This window comes from Trachemys scripta, chromosome 4 (assembly GCF_013100865.1).
Source record: "Trachemys scripta elegans isolate TJP31775 chromosome 4, CAS_Tse_1.0, whole genome shotgun sequence".
Classification (NCBI taxonomy): domain Eukaryota; kingdom Metazoa; phylum Chordata; order Testudines; family Emydidae; genus Trachemys; species Trachemys scripta.
The window spans coordinates 105,253,820-105,280,316 of record NC_048301.1 but is presented as its reverse complement, the minus strand read 5'-3'; the positions used below and the strand labels follow the sequence as shown (position 1 = coordinate 105,280,316).

The following is a 26,497-nucleotide window of genomic DNA, read 5'->3' as shown; positions in this document are numbered from 1 at the left end:
TCCTCACCTGCCGTTTGCTAAATTAGCACTTACAGAGGAAGCGCAAATTTTACAGAACTGTCTCAAAAGACTTCAGACTGTATGGTCTTGGGAGCGAGGACTATGTCTGCCTATATGTCTGCACTGTGATCATCAGAGCATGTGGTCTCAATCGTAATTGGGACCTTTGGTGCTACTATAACATACACAATAACTCTCACTAATCAATTTATTCTACTGTACACTTTTGATAAGATCAGGTATTATATATGTAATATCAGAAACATATAGACATGTGAACATCATTCTGTGTTCAAGGCTTCAGATCAGAAAAACATCCCTTATCAGGAAAGCACACAAACATGTGCTCATCTGCTTCATCAACAGAGATGGATTAAAAAGCACATTAAGCTTTCCTTAAATCAGGGCTAATAAAGGGACAAAGGTTTGATTACAACTGATGAGCACTGTCAACATGTACATGGAGGGAGTTATGTTAGAGCTGGCCAAAAAAAATTCTCTTTATCTTTCTTATCCTTCTCTTCAGCTGCCCTTTCTCAGGCACTAGGTTGGTTGGTTAGGGTTTCCTCATTCCCTGGAGGATGCTTTGTTGGTACAGAAGCTTGTCTTGACATAGAATTATGCTTTATTTTAGTCCTGGTCCATTTCTACATTTCATCATGTGATTGTACCTAAAAATGAATGTAAGCAGAGCTCAAGTCATGTTGGAACACTACAGAACGCCATTCCAGCACTTTGCTGGGCGGGGGGAGCTGGAACAGCATCCCAGCACTTCCGATCATTGTACAGTAAACCAATGATTATTCATGCTAAAAATATTGGAATTTTAACAAGAGCCAGTTTTCAAAAATCTTACATCGTGCCCCTCCAATCCAGCACTTATTTTTTTTAGGACTCAGGCACTGAATCTGAGTGAGTGTGGTCCCGAAACTCCTCCCTTAACACCATTTAAACTGAAGTTTCTTTGCAGTGCTGATATTTTGTTATGTTTTTCCTTATGTGGACGTCATCCATTTAAGTACTTATTTCCAATAAGCAGCGTTGTATTCTTTCATCAAATACATTATGGGGAAGGACTGAATGAAAAGCCAAAATAAACACCAGGGTACTAGGTGGAGGCCTTAAAAGACAATAAATAAGCCCTCCTTATATTGTGCAAGTGCTATTACAAATTTCTTTGGAGAAATTATTGCTAATGTGTTGGTATTAGTTCTCCTTTTGCCTGATTAAGTAGCTTATAACCTTATGGTGAGACGACAGGCTTCTAGTTAGAGCTTTCCCAGTGAAATATGGCCTGACATTCAAAACCAGAGGCTTGCATTTGCTGTTCATTCTTTATAAAAGAGATCCTAATCTCCACAAGATAAACTGCTTAAATAAAAGTTGATGAAAGAACAGTCCGAATAGTGGATTATGCTCTAACTATTTTACAATACTCTGCATTAGGACAATTATTTGCTTGTAACCTAAGGGAAGCTAGTCAAACAGCTGAGGTTTTAGGCATTTTCAGGATTGTATTGATCTTAATTTTTTACCATGTTAATTTTCATTCAGACCTTGTGTATTAGTGTTCATTTTGTACATGGAAGAAATTATAAGGAAAGGGTTAAGAGCAAGTTTTTTCTTCATCTGTTTTAAATCCATAAATGTGAGCCCCTGTGCTGTTTCTTGGTTTCAGATTACTCTGTGATTTATAGGGAAAGACTGTTCTCCACAAGTCGAAATCCCATGTGTTTCTCCACCATTATAAAGCAACAAATCTTTGAAAGCACTTCCAGTTTTAAACGTTTCGGTTTCGAGCTACGATTCTAACTATCTTTTGCTCTTATGATGGTATTAAAATGGGAAACAAAGCCCCAATATCACAGTCCCATCTAACCTGACTTTTAAGATACTTGTTGTTTCAGCTTTCACAAACTAAAACACTTGTTTGCAAGAGATTTATTTTATTGTCCTCTATCGCTTTTTTTTCTCAGTGGATACACCCACCAAAAAGTGTAGCTGCAAGGCGACACATTTATCATTCATTCTGTGTAAGCAATATCCAAAACTCCCATAGAGACAGTGTGCCAAAAGCTGTGCTAACCTAATAACCCATGCAATCCCACTGAATTCTGACATTGCACGAGATGTAAATCAGTGCAGATTTTGGCCTTGTAGGGTGGGTTTTTAAAAAAAACAACAACACAGGACATATTTCACACAGCCATGAAAAAGCACATGGGTTCTCAGCCTAGGAGTCGCAGAGAGGCTTCAATAGGGTTGCAACCACCTTCCCTTTTTTATGGCTAAATGGGAGAAGGGATCCTAATGCTTCATTGTGTGTGTGGAGAAGGTTGAGAACCCCTGAAATACATTATCCATGTCCCTTTCCATTATTTTTTTTTAAGGTGACTGTGACCATTTAAGGTGATGGTCATTTGCTTTCTGATGTTTTTCCTCTTAGACTCCTCTCATTGTAACAGCAAAGCTGGCTGTGGGGCAGGGTGGCAAGACCATAGTCAATCATAATTTTATGAGGATGGTAGTTTCAGTTGTCTAGAACTGCTGGGTATAGTCAAGCCTTCAACTGCTGTGCCTTGCTGAAGCAGCACAAAGAAGCTAGAGTGTACCAATGAATCTGGCCATTTGCCTGTCATTTCTTTGTATGAAGTAGGAAATCCCTTTGCCTCTCTATTCGCCACAACTAAAAGAAAAAAAAATTATTGGAGCAGGAGGAAGAAAATTGAAGGAGGCCCTGAATGGAGCCATTATGTGTAATTTAATAAGAAGCAACTCAGTATTGTTTTGACCTAGCACAATTCCCCAGTGAACTACTTTCACTGTTGATACAATAAAAAATTCCTCCTTTTGTCGCAAAGCAAGAAAGGTTAAATAAGATTTTAACTGGAAGTAGCATTACATGGCAAGTCTTAATTAAGATGGGGGATGGGGGAAATGGTTAAAATAAACTACAATATGCAGCAAAAGCAAACATCCAAAGCCCTCTTGATGAGTTTGGTTCAAGATCTTGGTCCGATAAGGTCAGCATTGACTGTGTATTACAGGTTTCAGTTAAATAGTTTATGTAATGTATAGAGCCCTGCACGGATACAAAATTTCTATCCGCATCCGATTCGCGGTCCACAAACACGGTTCACGGATATAAAGCAGATATCCGCAGATTTTCAGGGCTCTAGTAATGTGTTCAGTGTATGGTAGGTGTTCTAGACCATCCAATTTAAGACTAAACACAATAGGCTAAATTCAGACTTGGGGGGAGTGGGTACAATGCTCATGGAAATCTCAGGGACAAATTCAACAGAGAGAGATGCTGTCATAGAAGCTACATATGGTGTAGTAAAGTTGTATAACTTGCACCAATTTGGCATTCAAATAGGGTTACCGTATTCAAACATTTAAAAAAGAGGACACTCCACGGGGCCCTGGTCCCACCCCCGGCCCTGCCCCAACTCCGCCCCTTCCCTGCCCCTGGCCCCGCCCCAACCCCACCCCTTCTCCACCCCCATTCCAACCCCTTCCCCAAAGTCCCTGCCCCAACTCTGCCCCCTCCTCTGAGCACCCCGCATTCCCCCTCCTCCCTCCCGCTCTGATCTTGGTTGGGGGTTGCTAAGTGTTTCCCTGCTCCCCACTCGCCCCGCAGCCCCTGCAGCCTCTATGCCCTTGCTTGCCTGCCCTGCTCCTCCTCACCCTGCAGCCTCTGCACCCCGTCGCCCCTGCAGCCTCTGTGCCCCCTGCTCCCCACTCACCCTGCAGCCTCTGTGCCCCCTGCTCCCCACTCACCCTGCAGCCTCTGCACTCCCCCGCCCTTGCAGCCTCTGTGCCCCCTGCTCCCCACTCGCCCTGCAGCCTCTGCACTCCCCCGCCCTTGCAGCCTCTGTGCCCCCTGCTCCCCACTCGCCCTGCAGCCTCTACACCCCCCCCGCAGCCTCTACACACACACACCCCCGCCGCCTGCCCTGCTGCCCCCGCTCACCCAGCAGAGGGAGAAATGCAGGCTCCATGTGGACTAAACACTTCTGAGCTGCTCTGTGGGGGAGGAAGGAGCCGGGGAGGGACTCTGGCTGCTAGAGGCCCTAGTGGCTGCGAGCGGCTTTCAAACAAGCCAGGCGTCCAATCAGCTGCGCCGCACTCCGCAGGAGGAGAAATCCCGGACATTTCTACTTCATTAGAAATCCCCCCGGACGGCCATTTAAGGCTGAAAAAGCCGGACATGTCCGGGGAAACCCGGACGGATGGTAACCCTAATTCAAAGGATATTCAATACCAGTGGGCCTAGGCCATAGGTGGAGCATCAAACCAGGGGATATAGAACAAGTACGAAATGGAGGGCTGCTTTCTCTTATGCTGGTACCTTCCTATTAGTTTTTCTGCTACGTACCTTCTACTCCCTTGATATGCAAGTTGCACTCATTTTGCACATCCACTGGATGCCAGATAAGTGCAAGGTATACTTCTTTACCACTTATACCCTTTTTCTGACCAACTTCTGCAGCCTTTTTTATCACCACTAATTTTGGCTCATTATTTTCCCATATAAGTAAAATCTAGGAGTCACCTTTTCTGCTGGAGGAGAAAGTGAAATGTATTCTTTTTAAAGTAAAATGTACTCTTAGCCAGTAGATGCAAAATAATGTGTGTATTCAGAAAGTTCTCATGCAATGAAGTTATAGCCCTGTTGCACTCTATCCTATGTGTCTGGAGAAAAGGAGCTTAATTTTGTCAGACCAGGATTATAAGAGAGTGCCATGAACTATTTACTTGTCTATAATCACACTTGTGTCCATTTAGTGTAGAATTTTTTGGCCTTGAAACAATGTAAAAAACAAAGTCTTTCTTCTGACTTAATATGTCGTAGACAGAGAAGAAATGAGGTCACTGTGATTATATATCAGGAAGCTTGCCTGATAGGAATGAGTGAACTATTATCTCTGATCAAATAAGATCTAGTTCATATCTTTACCCCAAACCCTAACTCTGTGGAGTTTAAAAAAAAAATGATTATTTTCTTTTCAACTTTTAGTTTGTTTGGTGCAACTTAGCAAATCCTGGTGCCAGGAGTGGAAACAGCAGTGTCAAATTGTATATCAGAGACTGTTCAGGAAGCACAAGAAATCTCACGAGAGAGTCTGCTCTCACCAAATTTCCCGCCCAAGAGTTCACAGAGAGGGCCACTGCTCTCTCCTGGTGTAATTGGGTGGAACGCCAATGAAATAACTGAAGCTGCATCCATTTACTCCAGCAGAGGGTTTGGCCCTGAGAGACTGTATATGACCTTAACTATGGTGTTTGCATCTCATCAGCACTTAAAATAGTCAGCTGTCCTTCATTAAATATACAAGAACTAATGAAGGCAGAGCTGGTTTTAAAATATTTTGCATTCTGTATAAATATGTCCCCCACTGACCAGCTAAAGAACTGAAACAGTGAGCTCTGATAGGATTCCTGTTCTATTCTCTTTTAGCTAGGAGATGGTGATTGTAATACAGGACTTTGAGGGTGTGCTATAATAATAGTGGGACAGCTGAGGGGGATCCACAAGGACCTGGGAAGAGGCAGAAGACACCCACAGAACAATATAGTTGAGAATAGTCATCAGGAGGATTTATCGTGTGCAAGTCCTTGCCCAAACTCTCAGTGCCATGAAAATATTTCTCAGAACTTTGTTCTTGGAAGATCCAGCTGTAAAATGACCAGGACTTGAGTTCCTTACCCAATTCTGTTAGTGTTCTGCAGTATAAATGAGATGCTGCATTGTAAAGAGAGATTATGCTTCAGTCTTGAGACATTAAACCAAGGTCCGCAGTGTCCTGGCCAACATTCCCTTACAAATACCAATTGTGCTTCACCTTACCTATTGCTGAGCTCATACTGGCTGTTACATTTGCATAGAATCATAGAATATCAGGGTTGGAAGAGACCTCAGAAGGTCATCTAGTCCAACCCCCTGCTCAAAGCAGGACCAACCCCCAGCTAAATCATTTCTAGATGTAGATTCAGAAAAGCACTTCAGCATGTGCTTTACCATCCTGTTCTAGACCGCATTCAGGCATATGCTTAAGTGGCGTTGAGTTAAGTAAATCTTAAATTCTGTTCTAAATAGTTATGCTCTCCTGAATCACTGTCATAGTCACCAACTATAATTAATACCATATAAATCATTTTATAACCTTCAGTATGAAAGATGCTCTACAAATTTTTGTTCTCTTCTGAAAATTCTTTTTATTAGCAAGTACTTTGTTTTTACTGTTAACCAAACACATTAAACACATTTCTTAAACACAAATCAAACTAACAATTTTGTCTCTAAAGCAGAGGAGGATGGAGATTGATAAATTACATAGGTGATTTCTGACTTAAATCCATGTTACGTTTTGTTTTGTTTTTGTTTTTAAGGAACCAGAATTGACAGTTGGTGTCAAATAGAAATAGGAGTGCATTGAAGGGACACTGTTGGGTTTAAAATTCATATATTTAAAAAAACAGATTTCCTTATCTGTTGCTAATGGAACTGAGAGAATACTGGGGAAAATTCCACAAATATTATTTCAAAATTTTATCTAATTTCCTTTGGCTATGTTCACATTCAGTGAATATTATAGCCAAATAATGTATTGGTGGAAATGATAACCAAAAGATTGAGTTTGAAGGGACTATGGCAGAGTATTCTTGGAGAGCTTGAATTTTGAATTTGTAATCTGTAGTATTCATATTGAAAGCCAAACAATTACCTTCCCCTAATCAGGGAACAAAAACAACGTTATGCAATCTATACGTCTAATCAAAACTGGTCATATTTCTAACATTAGGTATGTGCAACAAACTACTCATGTGCAAACTACAAACCAGGAATTTATCACAGAAATTATTTAATGGTGATACTGAATGATTCAGTATTTAGAATAACGAATACGTTTGAGAAAATTATAAGTTGTTCATGGACAATTTGCAAAGAGAAAAAGGCTAACTTAAATAAATACTTTATTCATGACAAAATTACTTACCCGGATCTAATTACTAATAACACAGTTGATTATTAAATCTGAAAGAATTTTTAAAATCTTGTCACCACTTATGCAAAAAATAAACCGTGCATTTAACCCAGTGTGGCCATTGAAAAAATAAACTAATCAATTTCATTTGTGTTTGCAGTCAGTTTCTAATCATATATTAGCAGGAGGCTGAAATGTTTGGGTTGCAAACACCAGAGGGAAAGTTATTCCTTTAAAAATAAGCAGTTTCCATACATTTGAAAAGACTATAGAAACATTTCATTTAATCTTAAGTTTTGGTCAAGCCTATTTTCACTAATTGTAAATTTTGGACCCATGTTGTCCTGACAATGTCATTGTACTTTTCCAACACTTAGGGGCAGCTTTAAGTAATACATCCTCAAGATGTTTTAATGAATCATTTATGGGTGAGGTTCTTTTGCTGAGCGCTCTCAGTAAATCATAAAGTTTCTTACAAAAGTCTACTTTCTTAAATATCTGAAGTAAATAATGGTTGCCAAGTTCTAACAATGAATAATAATAATAATAATAATAAAAGAAAGCCGGGTAGCACACATTGTTTTCAATAGCTAGATACTCTGATTTCAGTCTCTAGTACTGTGGTCAAGCATTTCCTGTTATATAATGTATGAAGATGCAACTTAATCCATTTCAACCCATCACATTTAAAACATTGCTCAGTAATGAGCAGCTCCCTCAAACATAATGTGCAAGGAATGACAGAATGTGTGAAAAGACAAGAATAACCCTGGCCCATAGCAAATTCTATACTGAAAGCCTCTAGAGAACAAATGATGAAAGATTTCATTAGACTTAATGCACTAATGAAATGGCTTAATGTAGGTATTCGGAATCTCTTCCACCAGATTTTGTTACAAGGAACAGTTTTCTGTGCCTGTGTGGAAAATGGCCAGTTCACTTGCAAAGTGTATTATTAAAATCTGATGTGTTAAAGATAAAGTTCAAGTCTAAATAAAAATTAGTGCCAAAAACTTCAAGACAATGCACTTCAGACTTCATTCTTAGTGCTTTATTTCTGTCTAAGGTCAAAAATCCAAGAAGACGGCAGAGAATTTAAACATGCTTGAAAACTGAGCTCAACTTCAACTCAGTGATAGATTTATAGAAAAATGGGCATTTTGTACAAGATATAAATCTGTGACTCTCTCCTGCTAAGTTTCATAGTTCTCATAGAGCTCATTCAGAATAGACAATGTTGAGCTTTAACCTCAGATAATATCTGTGTCTGTGTACCTTGGAAGGACTGTGGCAAACATGATGGTCCTGATGATAGTATATTGTGCAAGTGAACAAAAAATACAAACAGTATCAACAGGAAATTAGCACCACCTTTCCTTTGCCTCATTGCTATAATATTTACATTAGTACTAAATCAGTACGTGAAGCATTTTCCTGAAACAAGCATATAAGCCACTATTTAATGCAATTACTAAAGAATTTATATGAAATTAAGGAAGATTTTTTAAATATAATAAATGCTGCCTCTTAGTGAATTATGCAACTTTTTAAAAATAAACAGACAAGAAACATGCAAAATCAGAGACTGTGTTCCAAACATGTGTCATGAAGACAGTGACACAAATCAACAAAAGGCAGGAAATTCAAAGTTTAGGCTGCCAATCCATCCCTGAGCCCATGTTATTACGAAAAACAAACAAACAAGGAAACCACATTGACGTGCGCTCGGGATGGAGTGACAACTTTAAATTTGGAATTTCCTGGCTTTTTTTTTTCCTGAGTGGGGTATGACAACCTATTTTAAATAGGAACAAAAAAGGGAAAGAAATCTCTTGAGAAACATTGAAAATTGGATATATTTTACCAGTTTACTACATATTTAGTCATCATTTCTAAGAACATATTACAACAGGTACCCAATGAATTGTAGCTGTTTAAATTCATTATGTAGATCATTTTCTGTATCTTAATTATGATGCATATTGTTAAATTAGTAAAACACTGCACATATGCAATAGCCAATTCCATAGCATTAAATAATTCTCTAATTGTTCATTTTAATGCCAGTATTGTGTATTCTGTTATGGACTAAGAACCTTTTGACATTTTCCTCTTTTCCAGAAAAATTGTTGTATTTTTCTTGGAGTACAAAAATAGGCAAACCATTTAGCTTGCTTTCTTCCTGCATTTAGAAACCCATGTAGAGATTGCATTCAAAAAAGACGTTTTCATGGAGATTCCTTTTTAGAACTTGTTCCTGCAGAGCAACATCTCATGGGGAGTTCCACTGGCTTATTTGCAGTCCTGGGGCCTCAATCCCCAAATATGCAATCTGAATTGCTGGTGTGGACTGTTGCATCTGTGCAGAATCCCATTAACTTCACTGTTGGTCTGTGTAAATTTAGGATTACAGGATGGGGACATACCTTTGTAAATGCATTGAAATTCTAGGGAACTATGTTAGAAAAAAGATCATTTGGTCAAAGACATGTTTGATCTCTCTTAGAGCAAATGGCTCCACTACAGTATTTGCTGAGCATTATAAATGTCTCACTAGTGAATCAGCATATGCTGTAGGATTATCTAAAGATCTGCAGCCCTGATGTTTTACTAAAGGGGTAAGGATATCATTTCAGATTCAGAATTCTGATTGGCTGGTGAAGAGTTCATTGTTCTTCCAAGTGGAACTTTCCACTATAGCTGAGTAAACTAATTTCAAAAGAGGAAAAGAATGAAATAATGAAGAAAGCCCAACAGTAGAGAGTCTATGGTATGAATTTCATCTCACGTGTGATATGGATGCTTGACTCTCAAAGTTTTGTTTTAGGTTTTTCTCACCCCTGACTCTGATATTATGAGGAGTGCCTCCAACAGCCATACATTATTACTTGATGTTAGAGTGCAAATAAAAAGCCTTGTCTGTAAATGTCAGAATATAAATGCTCTTGGTTTGTGTTAATCCATTGGCCCTACTGGCCTAGTATTGCTGTCAGCTCTCAAGGGAATATTAAAACTGCCCCTGTAAGGATATATACCCCAGTCAATTCAGAAGCATAATTCCCATGACATTAACAATTCCAATGTTATATTTGTTGTTCCAGAGCTCCATTCCATGTATTAAAGCCCACTGAAAATCTCATGTGATCTGTGTACGGTGTTTGTGAGTGTCCGAATATATATTATTGAATGCAGCTGTGCTTCCATTACATTTAAAGGATTACAGTCAAATTGACATGACCAAATGTGGTGTAACATATTGTTCATCAACTATTTGTCAAGGGTAAACTGATTCTGATCTATCTCAGCAAAATGCACACATGGTTTTCACTGATAAGCATAAATCCTTTAAAGAATAACAAGTGTGCCTGTCATTGTTATGCACTTGCTTTCCACTATCATAATCTGTGCATGTGGACGTTGTACGCAATTGTCAGCTCTGTTGAAACATGGGTGACATTTTCATTTGTTTAGGTTTTTAAATGTCCTGTGTTTTTATGTGCTTTTTATAATGAAAAAAACATTAGTGTCTGGCATGGGACAGATAACCCTGATTATTATTTTTTTATTATTTTAACTGAGAGCTGATAATATGCCGCTAGCTGTACAAAGCACAGAGAAAGAAGAATGTCTGTGTAAGTGGCATACAATCTAAAGCCCAAATCTTGCAAACATTTAGGCACATGCTTAACTTTACAGAGGTGAGCAGTTCCATTGAAGTTCAAGTTAGTCAGCTACAGTCAGTGGGATTATTCACATCTGTAAAGTTAAGCATGTGAATAAAAGTTTGCAATATCAGGGACTGTGATAAACAGATCTGTAATGGCCAATGACATTCCTTTTTGTTGCCAACTCTTGCAATTTCCATAAAGCCCCAGTTGCTGAAATCATGACATTACATGAGAATCTCAGCTCTCATTTAAAAAAAAAACGGTTTCTGGCCCTCATGGTTGCAGAGAGAGGCTTGAAAACATAAAGCAAGTGCACTCATAAAGACTCAGAAAGTCAGAAGTAACCAACATTTATTTATTTTATTTATTTTAATTTCATGATTTTTAAGCCAGTCTAATTATTTTTGGGGGATAGACTCAATTTTTTGACCCCTTGGATGGAAAATACTGAGACTATTGTGTTTTTTTCCTAACGTACGTGTGTGTGTGTGTGCGTGTGTGTGTGTGTTGTAGCCTTTCAAATGAGGAACATTAAATTTATTTACAAAGGTGGTTCAAGGGATTGTTAAAGGGATACAGAGTCATTCATCTCTACAGCATGAAGCCAATTCATTTCAAATTAGATTGACAGTGACTGAAAATCATTAGCTTGCTGATGGTTGCTCAGTCAGCTATGTGAAATAAATTCTTGGTTCAGATCCAAGACAATTGTCACAACTGATACCAATGGACAGTCCCAATATTATGGCTGAAAACCAAATGGACATTAGAACTAGAATATCTTTCCCACCTCCTGAGATGATCCCAACAACAAGCCTACGGTGCATTGCAAGCTTTCCATGTGGAAAGAACACTTGAGCCATTAGGGTTGTCTTTCAGCAACATTAAATTCACTTAAATAAAGAAGGCCAGGGGGGCGGGGGGGGAAGAGTTCAGAGAAAGAGAGAGTGAGTGAAATAACTGTGAATCATTGCTGGGAAAGGGGAAAAAAGCCTTACCTGGCTTCTGTCCAGCAAAATGCATGCCGGGATGTCTGTCACCTGAAGCCATAGTCAGTGATTCTCTGTGGGACTGGATTTTATGGCCATAAAAATGTTTAAGCTTAATTTTAAGATGATGATGTGTTGACTACTTCTTTTGATTATTAGAAGCACTCATATTTACTTGCAGGTTACCTCAGAGATATCCATTAAGTTCATAACAGTATATCATAGTCTAATGCATGGTTTTATGTAAATATACTCGCAAAAGGAAAATGTCTTTTTTTATAACTCAGCTCTCTTCCTCCCCCTGATCCTACCCATGAAATATTTATAAAACTTTTTGTCAAAGCTAAGCAAGTCCAAATCTGTGAAATTTAGGGGCTAGATTTTCAAGAGTGCTCAGCTCCCAGTTAAAAGTGGTCAGATTTTCAGGAGAGTGCAGCTAGTCATGAAAATATTGCTTAGAGAATGAAAATGTACTGTACAGCTGGTTGGCAAATATGCATGTAGGAAGAAGTCCCTGAAATTATAGATTTGTTAATACATCCACTGTCTGCCTAGAGACTACAGGTGTGTCACAAATGGTCATACAATCAAATATTACGAGTTAATGTTTAAACTCTACATTTACTAAAGCATTTGTTACCAGTTTGCAGAAGACATCAAACAACGAAGAATCATAACCTTGGCTACTAATTAAAATCCTTATTCCTTTCTTTCACTCCAAAAACATTTAATCTGTGGGAAGTAGGAGAGCCTTGTATGCAGGGACTTCTTTTTCTAGTGTTAGCAAAACAACAAGTGTTATGTGGGAGTTTCTAAAGGGGTTGTGGTGTAGAAGAATAAAATAAATGTGTCAATTTTCTGTTTTCCTTTCAGAGAAGTAAACATTAGCATTAAACAAAGAGTGATTAAAAACAGATGCATTGAAAAACCTTATGTGGTAGATGGAGAAGGGGTTATGAAAATGAGAGGCAATTTTTACCAGGTTAAAAACTAGCATTTTTTCTGAGGAAAGCTATTTTAACTGATAAATTGAACAGTAATCCATCACCAGAACCAGATGGTATTCACCCAGGAGTTCTGAAGGAACTCAGATATGAAATTGCAGAACTACTAACTGTACTATGCAACCTGTCGCTTAATTCTGCCTCTGTACCAGATGACCTGAGGGTAGCTAATATAACAGCTATTTTTTTAAAAGTCTCCAGAGACAATCCTGGCAATTACAGGCCAGTAAGCCTAACTTCAGTACCAGGAAAATTGGTTGAAAATATAGTAAAGAACACAGTTATCAGACTCATAAATAAACACAGTAAGTTAGGGAAGAATCAACACTACTTTTGTAAAGGGAAATCATGCTTCGTCTATCTATTATAATTCTTTGAGGGGGCCAACAAATGTGGACAATGGTGATCAATTTATTATAGTTACTTGGACTTTAAGAAAGCCTTTGACAAGGTCCCTCACCAAAGACTCTTAAGCAAAATAAGAAGGTATGGGATAAGAGGAAAGGTCCTCTCATGGATCAGTAACTGGTTAAAAGACAGGAAACAAAGGGTAGGAATAGATGGTCAGTTTTCACAATGGAGAGAGAGGTAAATAGCAGAGCCCCCCAAGGATCTGTACTGGGTCCAGTGCTGTTGAACATAGTCATCAATGGTTTGGAAAAGGGGGTGAAGTGTGAGGTGGCAAAATTTTCAGGCGATCCAAAATTACTTACGTTAATTAAGTCCAAAGCAGACGGCAAAGAGATACAAAGGGATCTCACTAAACTGTTGACTGAGCAACAAAATGGCAGATAAAATTCAATGCTGCTAAGTGCAAAATAAAGCACATTGGAAAACATAATCACAATTATACATACAAAATGATGGGGTCAAAATTAGCTGTTACCACTTGAGAGATCTTGGAGTCATTGTGGATAGTTTCCCTGAAAACATCTGTTCAATATACAACCATAGTCAAAAAACCTAACAGAATATTCGGAAGCATTAGGAAAGTGGTAAATAATAAGACAGAAAATATCATAATGCCACTATATAAATCCATAGTGCAACCACACCTTGTACACTGTGTGCAGTTCTGGTTGCCCCACCTCAAAAAACATATATATGAATTGGAAAAGGTGCAGAGTAAGGCAACAAAAATTATTAGGTATAGAAAAGCTTCCATGTGAGGATAGATCAAAAAGATGGAGACTGTTCTGCTTAGAAAAGAGATGAGTAGGGGGACTATGACAGAAGTCTATAAAACTATGAATGGTGTGGAGACAGTGAATAGGGAAGTGTTATTCACCCCTTCACACAAGATCGAGAGGTCACCCAATGAAATTAATAGGCAGCATATTTAAAACAAACACAAGGAAGTACTTCACACAGAGCATTGTCAACCTGTGGAACTCATTGCCATGGGATGTTGTGACGGCCAGAAATATAACTGGGTTCAAAAAAGAATTAGATAATTCCCTGGAGGATAGATCCATCAAAAGCTATTAGCCAAGATGGTCAGGACGCAACCCTGTGCTTCAAGTGTCCGTAAACCTCCAACTGCTAGAAGCATCTGGAACTGGCCCATTGTCAGAGACAGGATACTTGGCTAGATGAACCATTGGTCTGACGCAGTATGGCCATTCTGTATGAAAATGGTTGGTTTTCCAGATAGGGAGAGGAGCAAATTTGTGAACATTTGCAATACACGTCTTCCTCGATATAACACTGTCCTCGGGAGCCAAAAAATCTTACCGCGTTATAGGTGAAACCGTGTTATATTGAACTTGCTTTGATCCACCGGAGTGCGCAGCCCTGCCCCCCCCACCCCCGGAGCACTGCTTTACTGCGTTATATCCGAATTCGTGCTATGTCGGGTCGTGTTATATCGAGGGAACGGTGTATTGCCCAGAAGGTGGAATTTCACCAATTACACCGTGGAAAAACTGTTTGCTGGAGGAAATTTGTGGCTACTCGGGGAGAAAATCAGATTATGTGTAGGGCTTATCATACTGCTGAACTATGTTCTGCAAGAGACCTAAACATGTAAAGGACCTTGTTGTGAGAGATTCCCATCCTAGGGAGGGTACGAAGGCTGTCAGCTCAATACAAACCGAAAGCACTATTTAGCAGCAAATGGAGTCTTCATGTGTGTAAATATGGCTTTATAAACAACCATTACTGATAATAAATTACAAAGAAAATACGTTTGGAAAATCTAAGTAAGGTTAGCACTGCTCTACTGCTTGTGTCTTTTAGTAGTTAGTAGAAGCATTGAATGCTTCTGGAATAAAAGTCAAAGTAGCCCAGTTTAAAATGATGCATTTATAATGGGTAAGAACCTTTGTATATTAAATTCACTCAAATGTGTGTCTATAAACTAAGTGTTTTTCATTTGTGTTAGCTGAAGAATGACAATTAAGAATAAATCGTTTGAATAAATCATACACATATTATCTGATTATAATGTTAAGAAAATATATTTATCACAATTAAAATTTTAAAATATAATTAAAAGTATAAAGAAAAACCTGTCATATTTTTATTATCTATTTTAAATAAAGTATATTGTTTAATACTATGTGTTGTGAAAAGCAAAAGCTTTATGGTAATCAGTTATTATAAAGTTCTTAGCATTTCTTGATTCTTTTTGTAGTTTATAGAGGATTTTTTTTATCTTCCATATGTTACTTATTGTTAATGTTTCATATACTGCTATAGTACCATTCATGCATTTGACCACTCGACAATATTTTACAGTGATGGCTTTCCTAAAAGAACAAATTCGTGCAAGTGAAGAAATACTTGCAAAAGATCTGGAAAGAAAAAGCTATACTATAGGCTACAATACTAGGGTGCTTGTATATAAAAAAGAAACCTGAGAGCTAAAGTTCTAAATGCTCATGTCTGGGGCTTTTGAGAGAAAGAGAAAGCAGGAGAGATGGGAGGGGGCTCACCTGACACAGGGAGAGATTAATATGGTCACCACTTAACTAGGTTACATTACATTACATCGTAGCATAAACTGTAGAGATAAAATTCCAGATTTTAAAAGCTTTTTTTTTTTTTTTTTTTTTTTTTTGGTATGTGTGGTCCCAATAATGGTGTGTTGTGTCCACAGGAGGAAGTGTTGCTTCTTGCATAAACATTCACTTGTCACTGAAGCACTTAATGAAGGTTATTATCCTGATGATATGGCTGGAGATGATCTCTTTCACCCAACTCACTCGTCTCATTTTTTCCTACAGGCTGCGAGAACACCACCGTGCTGCCATTAAGGTGATACGACGGATGCAGTACTTTGTGGCAAAGAAAAAATTTCAGGTAAGTTTTGAACTGAGGGCTAGTTTTCTAAATAAGTCCTTTTATACTCCTGGCTTATTGTTTCTTTTATAAATGTAAGAAAAAGAGACTAGCACAATTCATATCAGTAATGGTGAGTCACACCCACTATTCTCTCCCTCCTTGAATAGGGTGGTTGTTTAGCAGCAGGTTAGTCCACTGTGGACACACTGGGAATAGGCTAAGCTGCTGAAATGCAGCCTGAATTAAAATGTTGTTTTCTGCTAATGGACTTGACCTTTCACCTGCTGTTATCTCCATCTCCTTCTTGCAATGCAAACATTCTCATATGTCTTCATTAATTCTGAGTTGTATGTTACTGTCATGCTGACTCAGTAGGCTTAGAGATTAAAATACTACTTTAACCTTGTTTTCTATCTCATACTCAATGTTAATGAAGTTCTGATAAGGGGCAGGGATGGAAATTTGTTAGCATACTGCAAGGTTTCTGCTTTGTTACTCTTGCCCCTCCTACAGAGGTAAGAAACCCCCTTCGAAGTTCATGAGATAATCAGTTATCTCTATGCCTATAGTCTACATTGACATTTCTTCTGTCTCATTTCAGTTGCTGGTATTTTGGATACATAAGCATTTAACAGTGGCTAATTAACTTTGGCCTGGTCAACATAAAAAGTTGCACCTGTCAAAGCTGTGGAGTTTTTTTAAACCAATTTAGTTAACCCAATAGAAACCCCTGTATCAACACTCTTTTTGATTTAGAATAGCTTATATTAGTGTAGCTTGTATCAGTAATTCACTAATGGAAGTCAGTGGGCTTTGTGCCTTTATATTCCTTTGGCCCTTTTGCAAATCTCCCCCTATATGATTTAGTTTTACATTTAAAAATATTGGGCCTGAAATGCGGTAAATGAGCTTAGCTCCATTCATTGTACTTGCTACTCTAATTAATAAATATATAGTAAAACATTCAATTAATAAATTTGAAAATACTTGCACAATAGGCATAATAGGTAAAATTTTGAAAAGTGCTGCAGTGGCTTAGGAGCCTAAGTCCCCTTTTCAAAAGTGACGTAGGCACCATTATTAATAATCATAACAATACATTTCCCACATTCAATCGACTCCATCTAAAATGAGTTTGTTACTCCTTCCCTTTAAATATTTAAAAGGGGATGGGACTACTGAAAAGTGAAAAGTAGTTGGTCAACAATTATTAGCAATCCTTAGAAGCACCATTTGTTAATAAGAAATAAAATGAGACATTTATTTCCTGCAACCACAAAACTTGGGCCCTCATTTCACCACTGAAATTTATAAACGTTATCAAGATATTTTACTACTTAGGTAGTGTTTAATTATTTTGAAAACAAAATCTCCTCTGGAATATTTTTTATTATTGGTAAAAAGAACAGGAGTACTTGTGGCACCTTAGAGATATGCATCCGAAGAAGTGGGCTGTAGTCCACAAAAGCTTATGCTCTAATAAATTTGTTAGTCTCTAAGGTGCCACAAGTACTCCTGTTCTTTTTGCGGATACAGACCAACACGGCTGCTACTCTGAAACCTTTATTATTGGTGTAGCTGATAGTGCTGCTTATGGTTAGACTTGCCTGACCCTTCCCACTATAAGGCCCCGTCTCCAGTTGCTTATAACTTCACCAAACCTTAACTGTTCAGGTTGAAACTTTATATGCTGAGTTTTTGCCACAGGTCACATTTTTGTGGAAAGTTTCAACTTAAATGGTGTAGCTGTTTCTGAGAACAAGATTAAGGAAATAGTTGGTGTTTTGCCGTATTAAAAATAATTCTTACAACCGTTTAGTTGAGAAAAATCCAGTTCCTCCATGTTTTGGGGCAGGGACTTGAAATTTGAAGGGGGTTCATACCGGTGTCAAAGATTAGTCATGGTATTAACTAAGAGACTTAGAAACAATAGTTCCACACCTTATATTTACTTCCCATCTGGGATTTGTCAAAAACAGATTTTGAAAATGTCTGAATACCTTGTACAACATTATCCACCTGGAGAGTAAACTAAAGTCCCCTGCAGCAGATAACTTGATAGATAGAAGCTGAAAAACCATTGGACTGAATAGAATGGGACCATTCCCTTCATACTTAAAACTTGTTTGTGCTTGGTACTCGATTGGCTCCTCCATTCTGCTGTATGTTTTCCCATCTGAAAGAAAACGTGTTCCAGGCCATCTATCCAAATCCCATAAGGATGTTCTCTATCTTTCCCAACCTTTGTAATTATTCTTGAACAATTAGTCTTCGCCATTCAAAAGTTGTAAGTTTACATCTAAATGAAATATACCTCAAGGCCATACTATATGCTAATTATATGCTGCAGAATCTTCCAGTAAAGTTTTATTGGCAGTTACAAAGTTAGGAGTCGGTTTTCAAAAAAGTTCTAAACTATTTAAGGTAAAATTTTCAAAAAAGCCTATATGACTTAAAGACCTCAAATACCATTGAATTTCAATTGGATTTATGCTCCTAAATTTATCAGGTGCTTTTGAAAACTTCCCACCAAATTGGGAGAAATCAGACATTTGAATGTACAGTATAGCAAATCTACTTTGTTCTATTGTATACCCACAAAGTGGAGTCTAAAGGGAATAAAATGTTTAGAGTTAAAATATGTACTAGCTATTGACTCTACAGTTTCTATTAACCAGTCCAACCCAATGTTTAAATTAATCCAATATTGAATGATGGTAATCTTGAAGGCTAACATGGTAAGCATGTTTAGAATTAGGGTTGTCAAAAAATTTTCATAGAAATGGTGGGGGGGTTTTTTGTTTGTTTTGAAATTTTTCTGCCAAAAGTGTCAGCTTTCCATGGAAAATACATGTTTTTTTGTTGTTGAAAATAAAAATGTTAGAAAATCAAAAAAACTCAGCTCAGGTTAATGGGACTACTTGTGCTTAAAGTTAAGTGTTTGCAAGATCAGTGCCTAAATATTTATTTTTTTAAGGGTGCATCCATAAGTGTGATGTTGGAAGAGTAAAGAAAATATCCCAAATTTATCCAAAATAGATCTCAATGCAGCAAGGTTCTTAAACTGCACCAGATGTATTCAGGATACACCTGGCTATCAAATTCTGTGTAGCTAAGTGTTGTTTTTGAAAAAAGTATCAGTCAACAATGGATGGTAGGACTGCCAAAGACAAATGTTAACCAGAGCCCAGTTTCAAAGACTTCTTGTTAAAAAGTTATAATGAGAAACCAAATGGAGACTACACAGACATTTCTAATGGTGTGAAAAGTAAAAGTGTGAAATATTACACTAAAAGACCACTTTTGAGTAAAGCCGAAAAGTATGCACAATTCTGAGGCCATTTTATAACACAACCTTCTAAATATAATGGCATCATTAGGCACCACCACAGAGAGTAATATTCTTTCCATAGACGTTTTTAAACCATTCTGTAGAACTCTATAACAAGGATATTATTCACTAATAAAGTCTGTAAGATTGTTTAAAATTGTGTAGAAATTTTTTCACCCCTTAGCAGAGGACCCGTGCAAGTCCTGTGCACCGCTTAGGTGCTGTACGGTCTTCACAGGGGTGAATACATCACTGTTGAGGAAAGGTTCTATAAAATCTAGTGGACAATGGTATTTTGAGGGATTAAAAGGATCATGGATGCTGCCTTATGTCTTACTCTGCTCCTCTGCACAAGAGTGAATTTCATGCATCAGGAATAAATCACTTCTAGTACAGCCTAGTTTATCCACCCTATAATTTACTTTCAAAGCAGAGTACCATTCTTGAACATCCTATTGAATTAATTCACTGGCATAATAACATTTTTACGTCCTATTACAATTGTGAAAGCTTTTAAACTCCTGGACTCAAATTTATGTGCACTGGCACAAATCTAAACCACACAAACAGTACAGGAGAGCAGAACATGATCCCTGAGTCCTCAATCTAATTTTAAAGAAAAATCTATTTCATTCCAGGTAAGTTTTCTGTTGACTAAATTAGTTTTCTGCAAAAATATCTTTAATTCATGCACTGTAGTATCGAAAATTTAAAATCTGCTGTACATGGTGTACAAAGCTAAAAATACAGCTTGGGGTTCCAGTGATGACATGAGGAACTAGTGTCTCTGTTGTGGTTTATAATGATGTCACCAGAAGCTCTTGATGTATTTATAGCCTTATAATTCAAAGTCTTACTACTTCCCAGACTGTATTTTATATATAATTCAGTTACCTTGCTATCAATCAGGAATTGTGTATGTAATCTTCTATAATCACTGCAGAGGTCTCTGGAAAACAAAATAGTTCAAAGCAACCTGTACTTCAAAGGATGTTGCACACATTTGTACTGTTTGGTTGTGCTTCTCAGAAATTTCCTTAGCATTCCCTCTCCCTTTCCCTAGTTTGACTCCTGGAGAACTGCTCTGTGCATGCAGCTGCTGCACATTCAGCTAATAAAGAACAATAATATGCAGCTGTGCCCATATTTAATATTTATCATTCATTCTTGTGCCTTCTGAAAACTCTATTCTTGAATTTGATGCAAAAATCCTTCCTCACTGTGGCATGTCAGGGTACAATCCAGACTAATAAGTAGCTCTGTCACCCCCACCCTGTAACCTGGGGTGCCTTTTACACTGCCTTGCTGCTCACCAACAGCCTCTGGCAGGTAAATTACTCCCAGCTATGTCTGTGTGTGTGCTGCAGCCAGCTAGCCACAACTTGGCTCTTACCAGCCTTAAAAATTACCCCAGAGTGACCCCAATACACTTCCACTCCGAGATTTCCCACCAGAAATGTATGGTCCTGTACTGCCAAGCACTCTCCTGGGCAGTACGAATACATTCAGTCTGTTACTCCTTTAAGGGAATAATATGCACACAACTTGTTACCCCAAATGCAGTTATCCAGACACTTCAACTTGAACACACCTGATTAGATAAAACAGGAAAACAAGTTTATTAACTACAAAGAGAGAGATTTTAAGTGAGAACAAGCAATGAGGCATAAAAGTCAGAAATGGTTAGAGGAAAAATAAAGAGAAGATTTCACTAATGCCTCACTTAACAAACCTATTAGACTGAAGCAAAATTTCTCAGTACAAGCTCCAGAAGATTACTGACCAAACTCTCAGGTCAGGACCCTTCCCCCAGAGTCCAGTGCCTGCTTCCTTTGTCTCTTCAAGTGCAGTGAATGTGATAGGCAGGGAGGTGCCTGGGGGTTTTCCCCCCTCTTTTTTATAGCTTCAGTCCCCCTTTTGAAAAACATTTCCAGCTGAGACCCAGGATGCAAAGTGTTTGTGGAAGGATATTTCCTGAAGGTTTTTTTCACCTGTTTGAACTTCCTTTGTCTTCCTTTCCTTCTGGGTGACTCTGTTTACTGCTCAAATGCAAATTAAGCAGAGCACATATCCCTTTGTTTAGGACAGACCTGTTTGCCAACTTCTGTTTGGACAGGGCTGTGGAACATGTGTTAATAATATCATGGAGGGAAATCTTATAACTTCACGATGTTGTCACACACATTTTACCAGGACAATGCTGACCAGCAAATTATGAGTTTTCAGATGATACCTTACAAAGCATACTTTGTACAAAGATTATTACAGTACTGTGTTGGGTGTAAATACTGATTATTACAGTACTGTGTTGGGTGTATTCTGTCGCAGTAACCCATTTAGAATATCAACATCATCAGTAATGCTCCTAATTAGCAAAGGGATGAAACAGGCAATGTCATTGAAAGCTATTGGAACTGGCTTATATATTTTCTTTTCCAATACTGTAGGGCCTGGTTATTCTATTCCAACTTGCAAATTCCCTTTTGTCAACCAAGCTAACAAACCTTCCAAGTACTAAGTTATAATCATGATAAGTATTTCCTCCTGAAAGATCATTTACTGTGTCAATTTTTCACATGCCCATCCTAATTAGATAAAGTAAGCACAAGATAATCAGCTCTGACTGTTAAATACACATTCCTACCTAGTAAGGCACCTTAACTTTATGCACACTATCTAAGCTCTCCAGGCCTCCAACTTTACTATTCCTTAGCTGAGAGAAGCAGCAGGGTAACTTAAAAAGCAGACTATAACATACCTACTCATTTTGTTATCAGGCCTCCATATCCCATCCCTGTGAGTGCAAGGAATGCAACACCAGACCTATTGTTTTCATTTCTGTTAAATTAGGCTTGTCTTGTAGCTAAGTAGTTCTGAGTTTATAGTTTTCAGCCTTATTTTACTAGACTCTATTATGTAAGGTCATAGTCGTGTATTCAATTTTTTTGATAGTCTCACAATATCAGTCCATGGGCAAGATTATTGGCTATTGCAAATTGGTGGTACGCGAATTTATACCAGCTGAGGAACTTGCCCCTTTCTTTGTGGAATCTAAGGGTACGTCTCAACTACAATAAAAAGCCCTTGGCACCAAGTCTCAGAGTCCAGGTCAATTGACTCGGGCTTGCAGGGCTTGGCCTGCTGGGCTGAAAATTGCAGCGTAGGTGCTCAAGCTCAGACTAGCATCCAGGCTCTGACACACATACACACACCCCCTCTCCCCGACTGAGTCCAAACATCTATACTGCAAATTTTAGTCCAGCCCGAGTCAGCTGACCTGGCCCAGTCACGGCCATGCTGTTGGTCTTTATTGCAACGTAGATGTATCCTAACTAAAGGATTTTTTTTTTTAAAGAGTCAGGTTTCCTGGGAATTCTTCCATCCCTCTGTCCATGCTCAGATGTATATGTCAATATACTCATCCCTGCTACTTCCACAATTCTGAAGTGACCCAAAGCTACATGAGTTTGTGATTTGCTTTGGGGTATCTGACGGACTGAACTACAATTCCCTCAAAGATGTGATTGAACTGAAAAAAGTAAATATGTTAAGAGAGAGAATTAAAAATGAGGTGATTAACTCTAGTAATTTGATAAGTTTATGGGCTGAGAGAAAAAATTCAAGAGGGTAAGGGAAACTGCTAAACCTGTTAGAAGTAGAACATGAGTCTGCTGAAGGTGTCTGACTCTGAAGACAGCTAAAAGTACTTAAGGGTGAACTTCTGCCCCTGACTAGCAGTCCAGCCCAAGCCCTATACAGCACTTAAGTCTCCCTTAAACCCGCCAACTAGAGCTTAAGTAGAACTGAATCAGTGCATAGGCCTTGTGCTGCCCTCTGCATAGGGGTGAATTGCAGCAGAGAAAACCTAAGAACTGTTCTGTAGCAAAACTTGCACCTGAGAGACACTTGAAGTCTGGAAATCAGTTCTCTCTCCAGAAAAGGTCACTCTATTTCCAATATCAGCTCTTAAAAACTTCAGCTGTTTGAGTGTATTTCTTCTTTAAGAAGGCTGTTGTGATGGTCCTCAAGAAGGCTGTACACATTGGGCGTACCATTGTATTAAAATACTGTGTTCTTATTTGATGGCTGAGAACAAGCTGAGTCAATTTTCTCCAAAACAGGTTGGTAGTAATTAGGGTAGTGTCCCCCCAAATGTGCTTTGTACTCTTCTAAGAGGACCCAAAGTACCAGCTGGGGGACTGCAAATTGTCTTAAGCTTTCCTGTGGTTTAAAAATGAAGTCTTTGATGTTAGGGTGTGAGGAAAGCTTTCAGAATGTGAAATGAACATAACCAAAGCAGAGGTGTTAGCCTGAGTTTGCAGAGAGCCTGAAACAATAGCTCTAATGTGTGTATTGCCCCATTCTTTGAATGGGTGCTAAGTCAGATGCTAGCAATGATACTTTAAAAGTCAACATTATAAATTATTTCATTGCTGATCAAAGCACATAGGAAAGGAGAGGAAGATCTATGCCACTATTTCAGCAGAAGGGGGTGTATGGAGGACTAACTGGAGGTGTGTGGCAGTTTTGTACATTAAGAGGTGTAGCCTTTAACAACACATGGAAAGTGTATGTGTGTTGGCAGGGAGAGCACAACTGATTTCATTTTTCTGAAAGAGGATCAGCTTTCAAAAGTTTAGAAAATACTGAATTGGAATATGAAACATATCAGTGAGGGTTTATTTTATTTTAATGCATTATTTATTTATAGGCATTCCTCCAGCATTCATCACTGTAGTAACTCTTTATAGATTAGTGCAACCATGTTTCTTTTACCAGGGGATTTGTTCATTGTATCGCAGCAGACTGGAACTTTTGAGAACTATTTAAGAGTTGCGGAACTTCACCATTACTAATAAATCTTACATCCATTTTCAAAGCTTCTGGTATTTAAACTGCAACTTTTAAAAGAATAACTCTACCATTGTTTCCCTATTCTATGCACATGCCTTGGGTCTGATTCCCAAGGGTAAGCCTGTTGGATTCTCGCTTGATAGAAACAGTAAAGGCTGTGTTATGCAGCCTAACAGAAAATGTATACATGGTAAACAAGCTTGAAAACCAGAACTGCCTAATGTGTATATAGAGAAGAAATATTTCACACAAGCCCAGGCCACATTACTAATACTATTAAGGAGAATGACTTTATGACAATTTGGGGTAATATTGCTGAATCATGAGAGCCTGTCTCTTCATACTGAAAGTACTGCAGAAATTTAAATTAGCAGGCTTTTGATATTGATACAGTCAAATGGCAGCAGTGTAAAGGGGAACGCGGGTTTGGAATAAACCCCAGGGGAAAAGAATTAGTGGTTAGAAGGCAGATGAAGTGCCCAAAAGGAGCAGAATAAATGAATGTATTCCATGGGTATTGCCTCCATATGTGTGGAGACAACATCCATTTCATTTTCATTAAGTCTTGGAACATGGGGGAAGTTTCAGAACACTGGAAGAAAGCTGATGTTGTGTCAATATTAAAAAAGGGTAGACAGGATGATTCAGGTAATCATAGGCTTGTCAGCCTGACATTGATCCTGGGCAAGATAATGGAGTGGCTGATACAGGACTCGATTAATAAAGAATTAAGGGAGGGTAATATAATTAATGCCAATCAAAATGGGTTTATGGAAAATAAATCCTGTCAAACTAACTTGATATCTTTTTTTTTTTTTTTTTGGGTAGATTATAAATTTGGATGATAAAGATGATAGTGTTGATGTAATATATTTAGAATTCTGGTAACACACGACATTTTGATTAAAAAAATAAAAAGATATAAAATTAACATGGCATACATTCAATAGTTCTAAAGCTGGCAGTTCTCAAAATGTAATCATAAATGGGCAGTCATCGAGTGGGTATGTTTCTATTAAGGTCCTGCAAAGATTCTTGGGCCTACCCTGTTTAACATTTTTATCAATGACCTGGAAGAAAACATAAAATCATCACTGATAAAGTTTGCAGATGACACAAAAATTGGGGGAATTGGTAAATAATGAACAGGACGAGTCACTGATATAGAGCAATCTGGTTCACTTGGTAAACAGGGCACAAGCAAACAATATGTGTTTTAATACAGCTAAATATAAATGTGTACATCTAGGAACAAAGAATGTAGGCCATACTTATACACTGGGGGACTCTATCCTGGGAAGCAGTGACTCTGAAAAAGATTTAGGGATTGTGGGGGATAATCAGCTGAACATGATGTCCAGTGTGATGATGTGGCCAAAAGGGCTAATGCAATTCTTGGATGTGTAAATCTTAAGTAGGAATAGAGAGGTTATTTCACCTCTGTATTTGGAACTGGTGTGATGGGTGCTGAAATACTGTGTCCATTCTGGTGTCAATAATTCAAGAAGATTGTTGATAAATTGGAGAGGGTTCAGAGAAGAGCCACGAGAATGATTAAAGGATTAGAGAAAAATGCCTTATATTGCTAGGCTCCAGGAGCTCAATCTATTGAGTTTAACAAACAGAAAGTTAATGGGTGACTTAATTACAGTCTATAAATACCTACATGGGGAACAAATATTTAATAATGGGCTCATCAGTCTAGCAGAGAAAGGTATAACATGACCCAGTAGCTGGAAGTTGAAGCTAGATGATTTCAGACTGGAAATAAAGCATACATTTTTAACAGTGAAGGTAATTAACCATTGGAATAATTTACCAAGGGCTGTGGTGGATTCTCCATTACTGAAAATTGTTATATCATAATTGGATGTTTTTCTAAATGATATCCACTAGGCCTTATTTTGGGGTATGTCATATAGGAGGCAACATGATCACAGTGGTCCCATCTGGTCTCGGAATCTATGAATATATTGCTGGACTTGTGTCAAGATTACTTGCACAGCACATCTTGTTTTCTTTGTTTGTCTGCTTACAGACCTAAAGGAGTGTTTATGCAACAGCTAATCTAGAATACTAGGTTGATGCGAAGGCCCAGATTTCAGGGAGGTCTCTAGTTCGACCTATGTTGCTTGCTAGGCTGATGTCAAGGCACAGTGCTCCAAACAACTGGTATAGCAACATTAACACACTGGGCTGATGTTAAGGTTACTTGTCACATGTCAAGGGGCAGGCCTCGGTGATACCAGTGGCTCGGTACTTTTAGCATGGGCTGATGTGAAATTGCTGGCCTTTTGTTACTGGCTCAGAAGAGTGAAATCTGTGTGTGCAAGAGAGAGAGTTTATGGCAACTGGCCTGTTACCATGAAGCTTA

The 26,497-nt window shown here is 38.2% G+C and overlaps 1 protein-coding gene across 4 annotated transcripts in view; it reads left to right on the top strand.

The window, feature by feature from the left end:
• Nucleotides 1-26,497, top strand: part of KCNQ1 (potassium voltage-gated channel subfamily Q member 1) — a 553,569-nt gene that overhangs the window by 378,935 nt on the left and 148,137 nt on the right. For all 4 annotated transcript variants that reach the window (XM_034770267.1, XM_034770265.1, XM_034770266.1 and 1 more), the window contains one exon: nucleotides 15,881-15,956. In XM_034770267.1, coding sequence (XP_034626158.1) covers nucleotides 15,881-15,956 — 76 coding nt within the window. The remainder of the gene's footprint in view (nucleotides 1-15,880; nucleotides 15,957-26,497) is intronic.